Genomic DNA, 14,134 nt, shown 5'->3' with positions numbered 1-14,134 from the left:
CCCTTACTTCATGTCTGGTTTCCGTTGGCAACCAGACAGGCTGGGGTGTGACCCTGGCCTGGTGCTGGACCACGGCCTCTGCCTCCGCCTCCCTAGGGACCCCCAGTCTGCCAAGCCGGCAGAGGGGGAGGCCGAGGCAGTGGGAGGCAGCCAGAGCCTCAGCCCTTTAGTTATTTGTGTGCTCAGATATGAAGGGGCCTGGGCCTGGGGCTGGGGCGGGGGGCCGACCATGGTCTCGGTGTGCAGATGTGGGGGGGGGCAGGGAGGGAGTCAGGCTGCCAAGGAAGCTGAGCCAGGACTAACAATGTAGACAGCCTGGAAGTGCTGACGGGGCCGAATGAGCTGAGGCCCAGAGCTGAGGCAGGGGCCTGGATGGGGGGGAGCCCTGCAGCTTCCTGATTTCCCTGGTGGGGGTGCGGATCTTGTCAGGAAGTTCCGCTCCCTCACAGCCTTCCGTGGCTGGCTAGTGTGCTGGGGTGAGAGGCTTGCGTTCTGCCACGCCTGCTCGCCCTTGTCTAGCCCACATAGTGAGGCCGAGTCCTCTGTGGGCCAGGCCTGGTCACTGGGTCACTGTGCTCCGTCTTCAGCCAGCAATGGCTAACCACCTTGGCCCTGCCTGCCCTGACCCAGAGGAGAAGGCATCAATCTGTCAGAGTGCATTCTGGACCATGGCCTGTGTGACCAGGTGGCTGGGCCGATGACCTACTGAGCTACCACAGAGATGGTGGGGGTTCTGGAGCTGCCTGGAGATGGCTGAGGCCTGAGGAAGGGGCTCCCTGAGCCACCAATTGGGACCTGGACAGCTAGAGAGGGTACCAAGGCATCTGCAGAGCAACCTGAGGAGGGAGATGGCTTCACTCCGCTGTGCAACCACAGACAACTTGCCTGCCCTCTCTGAGCCTCTTCTAGCGCCCTAAACTTCCTGCTTCTGCCTCCCACTCTGGACTCTCTAGCTTTGAGAACTGGGATAAGGGCACAGCTGGGAAAGTCCCGACCTGCAGCACGCTGTGTGACCCTGGGCTGTTTGTCTCTCCTCTCTGAGCCTCGGGTTCCCCAACTATGTGCCCCGCAGCCCTGGGGGCTCTGCCTTGGGGGGTCCTGAAGGCGGACAGGGCGGAGGGAGACCTCATACCCACAGGGTGGGCTCAAGGCCTGGGTCAGGAGCGAGAGGCTGGCTTGGGTGTGTCCCTGAGGGCTATGGCCAGCAGGCCGACTGTCCCTGACCCCCCGGCCGGCCCCTCTGCCCCACCCCCCACCCCCCAGCCGGCCTCTCGGCCCCTACCTGTCCCGCAAGAGGATCCCTCCGTCCTAATCCCACAAAGGGACGGTTTGCAGGGGACGTGCCGGGCGGAGAGCAGGCTGTGGGGAGGAGAGAGACCAGAGCCCGTTAGCACTAGGGCACCGGGACCAGAAAGGGTGTCTGCTGCCCGGGGGTCATACAGCCTTCCCTTTGCACCCAGTCGCAGCCCTCACAGTTCTCCCAAGGGTATAACCCTGGGGTCCTGGGGATCCTGGCTGGTTCCTATGTGGTAGGGGAGGTGAGGTATCAGCCTTGGGCTGGGGCAGCGAATAAAATATTAATAATCAAAGGCCGCTGTGCATAATTCAGGACTAGTCGCGGCCAGGCTGGCGGTGTCCCGCGTAGGACACCATCAATTATTAAGGACACTTTATTTATTGATTCCCCTCGTAGAGAGTGTAGGGTGGGTAGAGTGTCTGCGCAGAATCTATCATCTAGTTGGCTGGTGGTGTTCTGTTCTGAGGCAGAATCTCTCTGTAGCCCAGACTTGAACCCACAGTCATCCTCTGGCCTCAGCCCTCTGTGTGTCAGGATGAGAATCCTGTGCCTCCACAGCCTGCTTCTCATACCTGTCTCGGCCACATCTTATCTGGGGCCAAAACCTCGGCGCCCAGGGATGAAAGAATCACACCAACCAGGGGCAGAAAAGGATGAGGAGAGCTGGGGAAGTAGGAAAGGCAGAATGGCAATGAAGCCCGGGGAGTGGGGGAGGGGAGACAGGCCATTGCCAAGTTCCTGCTGTACACCAAGCAGAGGTCCCACCCTGACCATGCCCCCAGCCCCTCACTGGGGATTCTAGGCAGAGGTTCCACCCTGACCACGCCCCCAGCCCTTCACTGGGGGGATTTCCACAGATTGACTTGTTAGATAGAGGTATATAAACTGAGGCACAGAGAGGGAGAGACATTTGCCCAAGGTCACGCAGGATGTGAGCTTTTTGGAAAGGTGCCTTTGCACCACAGCCAGTGCGGGAACTAATGACTTATGGGTGCTGGGAACATCAGGTCTGGGAGGCTGCAGGCCCCAAAGTCAGTAGGCATTTGGGACATGCTAGATACACCTGCTCAGATGTGCCCCTGGGGCATCTGTACCCACAGACCCTTTCAGTCAGTGGCACCTCGCACCCATCTTTCCCCAAATCTGAGAGTCCCAAGTCCCACATGCTCTTTCTGTCACTGCACGGCCCAGAGTGGCCTCAGACTTAAAGCAATCCTCCTGCCTCAGCCTCCCAAATGATCTGAATCTCTGACATGTTTTGTGTTCCATACAAACCAACGCTGATGCCTTTTGGCCTTGGATTTTACGAGCCCGTGGGATTGGGGTTCAGTGCCCAGATCCCCTGTAGCCATCAGGCTGCACGAGGTAATGGCTGCTGCCCCCGCCAGGCTCCACTGTGCCTCCAACTACAGCAGAGGGGGGTTATGCCAACCCTGAGGCCACACCGGCCACTCACCGGTCCAGGCTGCTGAGTGGCCGGGTCGCAGGCCAGGGACACCAGATCTTTGAGTGGGTCCTGGGGGTTGAGATGTGGTGGGTACCGGATGGCCGTGTGGGGGAAGTAGGTGGAGGCCGGCTGCGGCAGGATGGATGTCGCGGGGAAGTGCAGGGCTGAGGACGGGTGGGGACTCCGTGCGATGCCTGTGGACAGAGGCTCAGGGTGGTCATGGGGTCCATGATGCCCAGTCTGGGATGAACTTCAGCTCTTGAAGGGGCACCACTGTGGTCCCCAGAAGAGCACACGACAGGCAAGTGGAGCCTGTGTCCTAAAATTGTTTACCACAGAGAACCAGGCAGTAAAATGTAAAAAAAGGCACAAAGAGGAAAACACAGGTCACGGGTGCAGCAGGCGGTGTGCTGGCCAGCACACACAGAACCACAGGAGGCTGAGGCAGGAGAAATGCTGTGAGTTCAAGGCCAGCCTAGGCTACAGAGTGAGACCCTTATAACCAAGTGCTCAAGTTATAATCTTTACTCTCTTCCTAGAATTATGCTATGACAACGGCTCTGCCCCTTCCACACACCCCATAATTCTACTTCCTATCTCCAGAGCACCCCAGTTCTAGACACTTCCTGTCACAGTGCCCACACTGTGCGTCTGGGTCTCTCACAGGCCCCTCACGCCGTGAGGTATCAGGGCCTCTTTCCTATGACACGGCCGAGTCCCCCCTCTCTGGTGGTCACCCCATCCTGACCCCAGGCGTATGGTCACATGTGTGTCTTCCTGCAGATGGCTTTATCAATGTGGTGAGCAAACAGCTGGAGTCACATGAAGAGGCTGCTTGGGGCCAGGTGCCCATAAAACTTTATACATAGGACCGAGCAGCAGGAGGGCCACTGTCAGCTGACCCCGGACCTAGCCAGGTAGCTCTACAGCTGACAGGGGATGCTCCCTACAGCCTGCCCCTCCCCAGTTCAGGCCTTCTCCACCACACCATACTAAGTTTTTCTTCCTGGCTGGAAGGTTACAGTAAAAGGACCAAAGGCTGGAAAGCCGGCAGAACTTGTGTGGCCACGCCGGTGGCCGGTCGCGTGTCCAGGCGTGTCCAGGGACGACACTCACCGCTGTGCACAGCAATGACAGGCCTGTGGTGCTGCGTGAAGCTGGACAGCCGGGGGGAGTCCTGAGGGGACGGGCTGTTGAACGGAGATTTGTCCATCTCGGTCTTCTTCACCGGCGATGAGATGCCTGTGGGTGGGGGTGGGATGGGGGATCAGGAGAGAGCACAGTGAAGTAGCACACAGCCATGAACACAGGCCCTGACAGGCATCTTTAGGGGAGGGTCTCCTCTATCCTCTTCTATCCTCGGAGACTTTAGGGATCCTGGTCCTGACCACAGAGGTCAGGTACTTGTAACCTGTTCCACCTCATAGCAATCCTCCTGCCTCAGCCTCCCATGTGCTGGGGTACCAGTTACTGTCTGTATCTCCTTCACCACCCTGGGCTTGCCACCCTGTCAGTCAGAGTGGTGAGTGGTGGTGATGGACAGGCAGCACAAGGGAGGCAGGCTGGAGGGGATGACATCAGAGTCTCAAGAATTAGCACCTAGTGTGCCCAAAGTGCCCCGCAGCATCTTCCAGTGCGGGAGGGGCAGCATGCCCGCTTGGGCATGGGTAGCCCCCGCCCCCACTGTTCCCTCCAACCTCCCAGGTCAGACATCTTACCCAGGGTTCCCCCCCCCCCCCCCCCCCGCCCCGGGTCGGTATCAGCTCACCTCCCTTCCTGTCTAGACTGTCCCCAATTACCGGCTCATTAAGGCCACTAAGCTGATTAGCATGGCATGTCTGTCCCTAGCCGCAGGACCTGCCAGCCTCAGGCCAGGTCCCCAGAGCCCCCGCCTGCCACCGGCCTCAGTTTCCCCGAGCTACACCCTGGCCTGGGGTAGTTCTGGGAACTCAGCACCTCCGACACTATCAGAGACCAGAGACTGGCTGAGGTCACACGGCGCACACAAGGGTCGTTTCATCTCCGAAGCTTCTACAAGAGCCTCCAAGGGGGAAGAAGTCAGTGGGGACTCCCCGGAGGCACAGAGATTCTGGCACCGGAATCAAAGAGCGGCAGGAACACGCTGACTCCGGACCTGACTACAGTTCGCTCACAACTCCCTCCCAGGAGGCGCTGCAACCTGGGCTGCTTTCTTTCTTATACAAGGCACTTGCGCAGCTCCCGCTAGAAATCTAGTCTAAGTGAAGGTAACATACTGCCGGACTACAACTCCCAAGAGGCCCTGCATTTTTAGCCTAGCTCCTGCCCCGGGTGAGAGCTCAGAGCTCGCTGGGATTGGTAGTCCTAACTGCATCGGCATCCACACAGCCAGGCCCTACCTCCTTCCATGTCCTCCGTCCAGTTGCGGTTGCTACTCGTGGGCGAGCTGGGCGAGGTGTAGTAGTCGCCACTGGGGCTCGTGTCCACATCCTCCTCCATGGAGCCTGACTTGTGCCGCTTGCTCCTAAGAACGAGGATGGGGGGAGAGAGAGAGATGCAGGATGCAGGCTGGTTACCATGGAGATGGGGACTGGCTAACTTCCGGTTTGTAGGGATGTTATCAGGAAACATCAAGGGAACTGAAGCCAATCAACTGGTTGGGACTCCCGAGGGAGAGGTGGATGCAACACCAGAGTCTTTGCACTAAAACCCAGGGCTAATACTTGGTTTACAGATGGGGAAAACGGAGGCACACCACGTGATCAATGTCCCATGATCTCTGGAAGAATTTGTCAGGCTTCAGGCTGGCGTTTGTGGCCTACTAGGGCTGGGCGACAGGGTACTAGAACTAGGTGTCTGAAGATGAGCCCACATATATAGTACAAACGATTACTGCCAGAGAACCGTGGGCCTGCTGCAAGGGGGCAGGGGGCTGAGAACCTGGGCCTGCTGCTGCAGGGGGGCAGGGGGCTGAGAACCTGGGCCTGCTGCTGCAAGGGGGCAGGGGGCTGAGAACCTGGGCCTGCTGCAGGGGGGAAGGGGGTGAGAACTGTGGGCCTGCTGCTGCAGGGGTGAAGGGGGCTGAGAACCTGGGCCTGCTGCTGCAGGGGTGAAGGGGGCTGAGAACCGTGGGCCTGCTGCTGAAGAAGGGGTGAAGGGGGTGAGAACCGTGGGCCTGCTGCTGCAGGGGGGAAGGGGGTGAGAACCGTGGGCCTGCTGCTGCAGGAGGGAAGGGGCTGAGAACCTGGGCCTGCTGCTGCAGGGGTGAAGGAGGCTGAGAACCGTGGGCCTGCTGCTGAAGAAGGGGTGAAGGGGGTGAGAACCGTGGGCCTGCTGCTGCAGGGGGGAAGGGGGTGAGAACCGTGGGCCTGCTGCTGCAGGAGGGAAGGGGCTGAGAACCTGGGCCTGCTGCTGCAGGGGTGAAGGAGGCTGAGAACCGTGGGCCTGCTGCTGAAGGGGTGAAGGGGGTGAGAACCTGGGCCTGCTGCTGCAGGGGGGCAGGGGGCTGAGAACCTGGGCCTGCTGCTGCAGGGGGGAAGGGGCTGAGAACCTGGGCCTGCTGCTACAAGGGGGCAGGGGGCTGAGAACCTGGGCCTGCTGCTGCAGGGGGGGCAGGGGGTGAGAACCGTGGGCCTGCTGCTGCAGGGGTGAAGGGGGTGAGAACCGTGGGCTTGCTGCAGGGAGGAAGGGGGTGAGAACCTGGGCCTGCTGCTGCAGGGGTGAAGGGGGCTGAGAACCGTGGGCCTGCTGCTGCAGGGGGGAAGGGGGTGAGAACCTGGGCCTGCTGCTGCAGGGGGTCAGGGGGTGAACCGATGCTCCAGCAGCGACCGTGGCACCTACCCACTGGAGGATGTGCTGGGGAGAGTCCTCCTCATGCCGGCGCCAGCTGGGTTCAGGTCGTAGGCCAGGTGACCCTGCAGCTCTCCCAGGGAGAAGTTGGGTCCAGTTCCCGTCACTACAGGTGCTAGAGAGGACAGGACAGGTCAGGGGGGCGTGCTCCTCATGTGACCACCCTCCCGCGGAGACAGCCCCAAGGACAGAGACACTCACTCCGGGAAACCTGGATCAGCTCTGTGACGCTGAACACACCAGATGTGACAAAGCTCTCCTGGAAGTCCGTGGTGTCTGGAACACACAGGGGGCAGAGGTCAGCAGCCACCTCCTTCCTCCATACCTGCAGCCAGGGTGATGCCCACACCGACCTGTGACAAGCCTCTGCCCTTGTCTGAGACCTGAGGGTCATGTGACTCAGTTACTGGCACCCCACTCTTGGGCTGGGGTTTACAGGTGCTTGGCTGTCACATGGATACTGGGGATTCGAACTCGGATCCCCATGATGGTGGCAAGTGTGTTGTCTGCCGGGCCCTGTCTACACCACCTTGGCTTGCACACTCTGACGCAGCCACAGTGGAGTACCGTGCAACCACGAACTCCCTGACCGACACAGGGTGGGGGCGGGAGGAGCCTGTGGACTGAGACTGGGTCGGATGGAAGGTTCTGGACCTACACGGTGGGCTTCGCTGCGGTGAGGGCAGGTACAGGCTAAGGCTACACCAACCACAGCAAGTACACACACTCACATCCCCGGCCAATGCCTGAAGCAGGAAGAACCCAGAGCGGAGCAGTAGTGGGACCGGCCCCCAGGGGGCAGCACAGTCACACTCACTGAGCAGTGGCCATGTGGCTCAGGGCTAGCCCTGCGGTGTCCACGGGAAGTGGCCCGCCCAACGGTTTCCTGCTGACCCACATGGTGGCTGCAGCCTTCTGCTCCTCCCCCGGGAGTTTCCTGTTTGTACAGAGGCCACAGGGGTCCATGTCCGGAGGCAGGGGAGTCCCGAGGACTGGGATCCTTCGGGACCCCACCCTCCTCCTCCTCCTGGCTGGAAGGGAAGAGGCTAGAAGAGGCTGGGGAGGTCCCGGGTCATGGACCTGGTCACGAGCCTCGTGGCATGGAGCAGCTGCCCAGCTCAGGCCTGTTCCTCTTCCTTCACGGAGGCTGCCACCATGGGCGATTTTCTCTTTTCCCGCGCTCCCCCTCCACACCTCACTCCCGTGCACAATCTGTGATGGCAGCAAAGGACCCTGATGTAGGCAAAGTGCTGCCCAAAGACAAGGAAGATGGCAGTCCACGAGGAGGTGTTCGGGTCCGCAAAGGCCCCATGGGGCGACAACACTGCCCCTTTCACCCAGGCAGGGCTCCGCCCTGACCACGCCCCCAGCCCTCACTGGGGGATTCTAGGCGGGGCTCCACCCTGACCACGCCCCCAGCCCCTCACTGGGGGATTCTAGGCGGGGCTCCGCCCTGACCACGCCCCCAGCCCCTCATTGGGGGATTCTAGGCAGGGCTTCATTCTGACCACGCCCCCAGCCCCTCACTGGGGGATTCTAGGCGGGGCTCCACCCTAACCACGCCCCAGCCCCTCACTGGGGGATTCTAGGCAGGGCTCCGCCCTGACCACGCCCCAGCCCCTCACTGGGGGATTCTAGGCTCTAGCTCTGCTGACTATTCACAGACACTCATTACTTAGCTCAGGCTACCCTTGAAGCCATAATCCTCCTGCCTCAGCTTGCCAAGGACTCACCCAGGGTGATGGGCTTGCTGTCCTCCTGGTCGGAGCCCACTCCAGTCCGGGGGCTACTGCTCTGTTCTGCATCTGCAAAGAGAAGAGAGGACAGTTTGTGACCTTGTGTTGGGGGCTGTGGACCCAGACCCTGAATTTCCTGTAAACAACTTGTTATGCTTGCAGCTGCTCTGAGCAGAACTTGTTTTCCTGTGTTTGCAGCTGCTCTGAGCACGAGACCCTCAGGAGTTCCTGATGGCAGGGGAGTGGTTTCTGGTGGGTTTGGCAGGGCGTGGCTACCCTGGCATACACTAAATGGGTGTTCTTGTTTCAAGGATGACCTGCGTCTCTGCCTCTGTGTGTCAATCTACAGGCGTAGTACCGTAGTACACGTAGTGGTACGGACCTTACAACATCGCAGTGACATCTGCTCAGGTGCAGTGATTGATGCCAAGGTGTGAGAGATCTGGGGGTTCAGATCCTAGCTCTGCTACCTCTGTGCTGTGTAGCCTCTGGGCTCCAGGCTGCCTCTCATGTTACAGATGGGGAAACTGAGGACACGGGTGGTCTTGGGGCCCCCAGTGTCACACCTTGCCCTGGCTACCAGTTCCTCCCCTGTACTTTCTTTCCATTTTATCTAAAGATAATTCCCTCCCTGGTAGACTGGGGGCCTGCCAGGTGCTGAGCTCAGCTGATTGCTGAGGCCCGAGGGGGAGGGTACAGAGGGTGGAAGGTCAGGAGCTGGGCCTTACTTTCCCTGTGGCAGAGGGGATTAGAGCGAGATCAGCCTGGCAGGAGGCTTTTGGGAAGGGTCCTATCTCCAGGGCTCCAGCAGGTGGCCTCAGGTAGGAAAAGGGAGGGAGGGAAGATTCTTCCTAAGAAAGCACTGAGTCCCAAGGTCATCTCAGTCAGTGTGGGCCTGGAGGTCAGGGGTCATCCCCAAGATGGGACGCTCCAGCTGCAGCATCTCTTGTAAAATTTTGGAGATGAACCACAGTGGGATGCATCCTGGGAAAGTGCTCTACCCCTGACCACACCCCCAGCCCCTCACTGGGGATTCTAGGCGGGGCTCTACCCTAACCATGCCCCAGTCAATCATTGGGAATTCTAGGCGGGGCTCCACCCTGACCACGCCCCCAGTCCCTCACTGGGGATTCCAGGCGGGGCTCCACCCTGACCACACCCCAGTAAGAAAGACAACCATAGTTATGCTGTGTAAGAGGGAAAGTTGCGCTGGTTGGAAGGTGTGTTTTGTGGCATCACCTGCTGGCCCCTCACTTCACTTCCTGGGTCCACCTGCCCTCCTTTACAGACCTGGATGTCACCTCCCCCAAGTTTCCCAGTTTGTACATAGACTGTGGGTGATGGGGCAGCCATCACCTCAGAAGCAGGGACAGGGTGGGAAGGACACAGGAGACCCAGGATGGTTTCCCTGTGGTCTGACTTCTACAGTCTCCAGGAACGCTGGAGAGGGAGAGGGGAATGGTAAGCAGCGATGGACAGATGGACCTTTGGGAACATGCATGGCAGGAGGTCATGCTCCACAGCTGTGATTCAACTGTCCTTTTTAAAGGTCTCAGGGGAGGTTTGGTCACGTGACCACCCACCCTGCTCCTGCACAGGTCCCTAGAGGTGTAAAAATAGGGACTCAGTCCTGCATAGAGTTTTTCCCGTCTGGGAGCAAGGAGAAGCTGCAGGGAGTACTAGGCGGCCGAGAGCAGGAGTCAGTCCTCCCTGCAGCCCCAGGGCTCCTCCCCTGAGCGGCACAGGCTCCGTCCTGCCCTGAACCTTCCCAGGGCAGCAGCGTCTCTCTAGTGCTCCCTTTTCCCAGCATGCCGTGTTCAGGCTTGGGAAGCCTGGAAATCCCCTTCCTCCTCCCACACACATCCGGTTCTGTTCCAACTTGCTCTGTCCGGGATTCAGGGCCCACCCACTGCTGGTTTCTCTGCGAGCCTTGCCTGGGAATGTGTGTCAGTTCATTCTGCACACATCTGAAGCTTGCTGTAAACACAGCCTTGTTCCAGCGGGTTCCCGGCCAATCGGCAAGAGTCACAGCAGGAAGACCGGAGGCTAGACTGAAGGTGGACTTCCCTGGTCCTGCCACAGGCAGCAGGGGCTTAAAACTCCCGCCTCTCCACTGTTACATAAATAAAAGTGGGGACCAGCCAGATGGCCCCTGCAGACACGCGGGGAGCCCTGGGGACGAGGAGGCGGCAACCGGGTGGGGTGACCTCCCGGGCTGGCCTGCTCTTTCCAGTTCCAGCCGGCCTGGGCCAGCGCCAACCGGTCCTCTCAGCCAAGTCCTCCGGAGAGTCCTCCCCACCCCACTGGGCCATTCTGGGCTACCCTGGCTGCTGCTCTGGTTGGTGATGGAGCCCAGGGACCCCGAGGGGACATCGGGCTCCGTCACCTGGTGCATATGGCCCAGGAGGCACATGCTGGTGACATCATAGACTGGGCGGCCATTTCCCTGGGCTTCCAGATGCTTCTGTGGCCTAGGCGGCCATTTTGTGGCTGGGGAGGGCCATATGGTGGAGGCCGGGACACAGAGCCAACCCCTCTCCAAGTCAGGGTGACCAGGAAAAGAGACCCTGGTACAAGGCATGGTGGACTCAGCAGCCTCCCTGGTTAAACTGCAGGTGCCACGTTGGGGCACAGGGCCAAGTGGCAATGGTGGGGGATGAGGTAGGGGACAGTGGTGGGGCCAGGTGGTCGTGGGGGGGGTGAGACTAGGTTCAGGTGGCCATGGTGGGGATGGGTCAGGTGCAGGTGGTCGTGGTGGGGGATGGGTCAGGTGCAGGTGGTCCTGGTGGGGTATGGGGCCAGGTGGTAGTGGTGGGGGATGGGCCAGGGGCAGGTGGTCCTGGTGGGGGATAAGGCCAGGTTCTCCTGGTGGGGGATGGGCCAGGTGCAGGTGGTCCTGGTGGGGGATAAGGCCAGGTGGTCCTGGTGGGGGATGGGCCAGGTGCAGGTGGTCCTGGTGGGGGATGGGCCAGGTGGTCGTGGTGGGGGATGGGTCAGGTACAGGTGGTGGTCGTGGTGGGAATGGGGCCAGATGGTCATGGCCTGGGCCTCACCCCCACTCTGGCAGTGACACACACCCGGGTGGCTCCTGGGCTGTGAGATGTGAGGTTAAAAATACCAGACAGATCCTGGTCCTCTCCAAAGTCAAATGTGTCACCCGCCAGCCGGGAGGAGCTGAAAATAACCCATGTTTACACTCAGCGAATTCCTGGCTTCCCCCCCCCCCCCCCCCACACTTCCTAGCCAGTCCTAGGAATCCATCTGTGGCTGCAAGGGGGCCAGAGCCAGGCCACAGCCCTGAGGACACCCAAAGCCACCGCAGGGGACTCCAAGGGTCCCTCTCCACCACTCCACAGGGTCACAGGTCAGAAGCCTGGACCAGAAGGTGGGAAGACAGATCCTGTGCTGTGTGGTTCCAGGCCAGCTCCAGTGTCTCTGAACTAGAAATAGACTCGAGATGATCCCTTTGCTACAGAGAAACCCTGTCTCGAAAAGCAGAAAAAAAAAGAGATGATCCCTTTCTGTGTCATGGCTTCCCACAATGGAGGAGAAACACACGTCACCTCCCATGTTTAAACATACACCTTAGGCACGCCGAACATACAGTCGGTGCGCAGGAAGTACACACCGTTGGCATTCAGCAGTGCCAGTGCTGGCTGCTGCTTTGTGAGTGGACACAGAACAGGCACAGTATAAACATTCCCACGACTAGGGAACCTGATGAAGGCTGGGGGCATCAGAGGCACCAACCTACAGTGACAGGGAGGAAAATGGGTGTGGGGACAGACAAGCCCCACCTACCCTGACAGGACCCAGCAGCTGGGACCTGTGTGGATGCTAAGCCACGCCCCTGGCCCTCACTGTGCTCCATTATGACCACATCCCCAGCCCCTTACTGGGGATTTGACCACACCCCTAGCCCATCATGGGGGATTCTGGGTAGGGCTCCATTCTGACCACGCCTCCAGTCCATCACTGGGGATTCTAGGCATGGCTCCATTATGACCACGCCCCCGGCCCCTTGCTGGGGATTCTAGGTGAGGTTCCACCCTGACCACGCCCCCAGCCCCCCTCACCGGGGATTCTGGGCGGGGCTCCACCCTGACCACGCCTCAGCTCCTCATGGGAGGCTGGCGGGAGTGGGGGGCCGCTCTTCAGTCCAGGTCAATGTAGACGCACAGAATGGGGAGGGTCGCTTGTGCTGGGTCCCACAACTCAGACAAAGGTCTATGGTGCTAGCCTGGTGGGGGGTCCACACCTGGGGAATTTTGAATGACCCTCTCTGGTTTTCCTTGGGCCTCAGTTTCTCCAGCTGTCAGAGATGCTGAGATGCTGTAACCCCTTTAGCACCGGCGCCCATTTGCCAGAACCTTCCTGGTCCCCAGGCCAATGGCCCACTCTCTGCAGAGACCACACACGGGGTTCAAATCCTGCCCCCATGATCCAGCCTGGTGCACCCTGGCTTCGGGTGTGAATCCTTTTCCTCCGTTTCCTGTCTTGTTAAGCACCAAGTTGGTATCAACTATTCTGGCCCATGTGATGTTCACATACACTCTCCTAATGTACATACAGATAGGAAAAGTGAGGCAGGACAGAGTCCTCTGGGGCTCACCGAGAACCCCCACCCAGTCATCCCCAACCCCCGTCCTCCCTTGCCACTTTCCTGAAGCCCCCAACTGCTGTGCACCCCCTTCATCCCTCCACTCCTTCCACAGGGGCTTCCTCTCTGCTCTGCATATACAGGACCCACGCAATAAATGCTGCCGTGGTGTGAAGTTTCCCTTCATCCTGTCCCTTGAGTACAACAGACATGAGGCTGGTTATGGGGGTCAGTGGCGACCCCCAAATGCCGGGGCTCACATGGAGATCAGAGGTCACCACAGGTGTCTCCTCAGTTGGGGTCCGCCTTGGCCTGCGCTCCCCCAGGCTGCGGCCCCAGGGACTTGTCCACTCAGCTGCCCCCTTACCCCTCGTTCTCATTCATGGACTGACAGTTCCTGGCACACAGTAGGGGCTTCATAGGCAGACTGGCTTGGCCCGAGTCCCCTGCCCCTCCAATATCAGCCAGGCGAGGCCCTGACCGACTTACAGATGGGGAAACTGAGGCTGGGAGGGATGCCTGCCGTCAATGTGGAGGAGGGCTGGGGGCGGGAGGCTCGGGACGCGGCCCCTTTAAGCCCCTCCCCCACGGCCGCCTCCTTATGTAATTGGGCCGTTGTCCTTGCATAACCCAGTTACATAAGGAACAGGCAGCTCCATCCGGCAGGGACCAGTCGGGGCGTCTGCACTGCAGACCTGGGCCGCCACATCAGCAGCCGGGCTGCCGCAGGGGGTGCAACCCCAGGTCCCTGATTCCTCCCAGGGCTCCCACCGGGGGACCCCTGTCGGCTCCCACCTGCAGAACCCCCCTCCTGTCGGCTCCCACCTGCAGAACTCCCCTCTTGTCGGCTCCCACCTGCAGAACGCCCCTCCTGTCAGCTCCCATCTGCAGAACCCCACTCCTGTCGGCTCCCACCTGCAGACCCCCCTCTTGTCGGCTCTCGCCAGGGACCCCTCCTGTCGGCTCCCACCTGCAGAAGCCCCCTCCTGTCAGCTCCCGCCTGGGGATCCCCCACTCCCTGTAGCACCTGCAGCACCCAGAAGTGACCAGTCCCCACTGATTCACAGAAAGAGACCCTTTCTTATCCCATTACTCTGGAAACCGACTCCCGGAGAGGGTATGCGCGCAGCCCGAGGCTGCACAGCACAGACCTGACCAGTCACCCCTGGGCGCCTCCTCAGGGCACCATGACCCCTCCTCCGTGCTCTGCACCTCTCAGCAGGGCC

At 60.2% G+C, this 14,134-nt stretch overlaps 1 protein-coding gene across 3 annotated transcripts in view; it reads right to left on the bottom strand.

Annotated features, from left to right (window-relative positions):
- Nucleotides 1–14,134, bottom strand: part of Nfic (nuclear factor I C) — a 30,479-nt gene that overhangs the window by 1,045 nt on the left and 15,300 nt on the right. For 2 of the 3 annotated variants that reach the window (XM_038325350.1, XM_038325342.1), the window contains exons 3-9: nt 8,306–8,377; nt 6,774–6,848; nt 6,564–6,687; nt 5,123–5,247; nt 3,861–3,986; nt 2,754–2,938; nt 1,283–1,359 (exon numbers count right to left, since the gene is read on the bottom strand). In XM_038325350.1, the coding sequence (XP_038181278.1) occupies nt 1,309–1,359; nt 2,754–2,938; nt 3,861–3,986; nt 5,123–5,247; nt 6,564–6,687; nt 6,774–6,848; nt 8,306–8,377 (758 nt within the window). In that variant the 3' untranslated portion in view covers nt 1,283–1,308. The remainder of the gene's footprint in view (nt 1–1,282; nt 1,360–2,753; nt 2,939–3,860; nt 3,987–5,122; nt 5,248–6,563; nt 6,688–6,773; nt 6,849–8,305; nt 8,378–14,134) is intronic. The other variant, XM_038325357.1, reaches the window with a different exon arrangement.

Source organism: Arvicola amphibius, chromosome 1 (genome assembly GCF_903992535.2).
Source record: "Arvicola amphibius chromosome 1, mArvAmp1.2, whole genome shotgun sequence".
NCBI classification, from domain to species: domain Eukaryota; kingdom Metazoa; phylum Chordata; class Mammalia; order Rodentia; family Cricetidae; genus Arvicola; species Arvicola amphibius.
The sequence above is the reverse complement of the archived record's forward strand: the minus strand, read 5'-3'. Positions and strand labels throughout refer to the sequence as shown.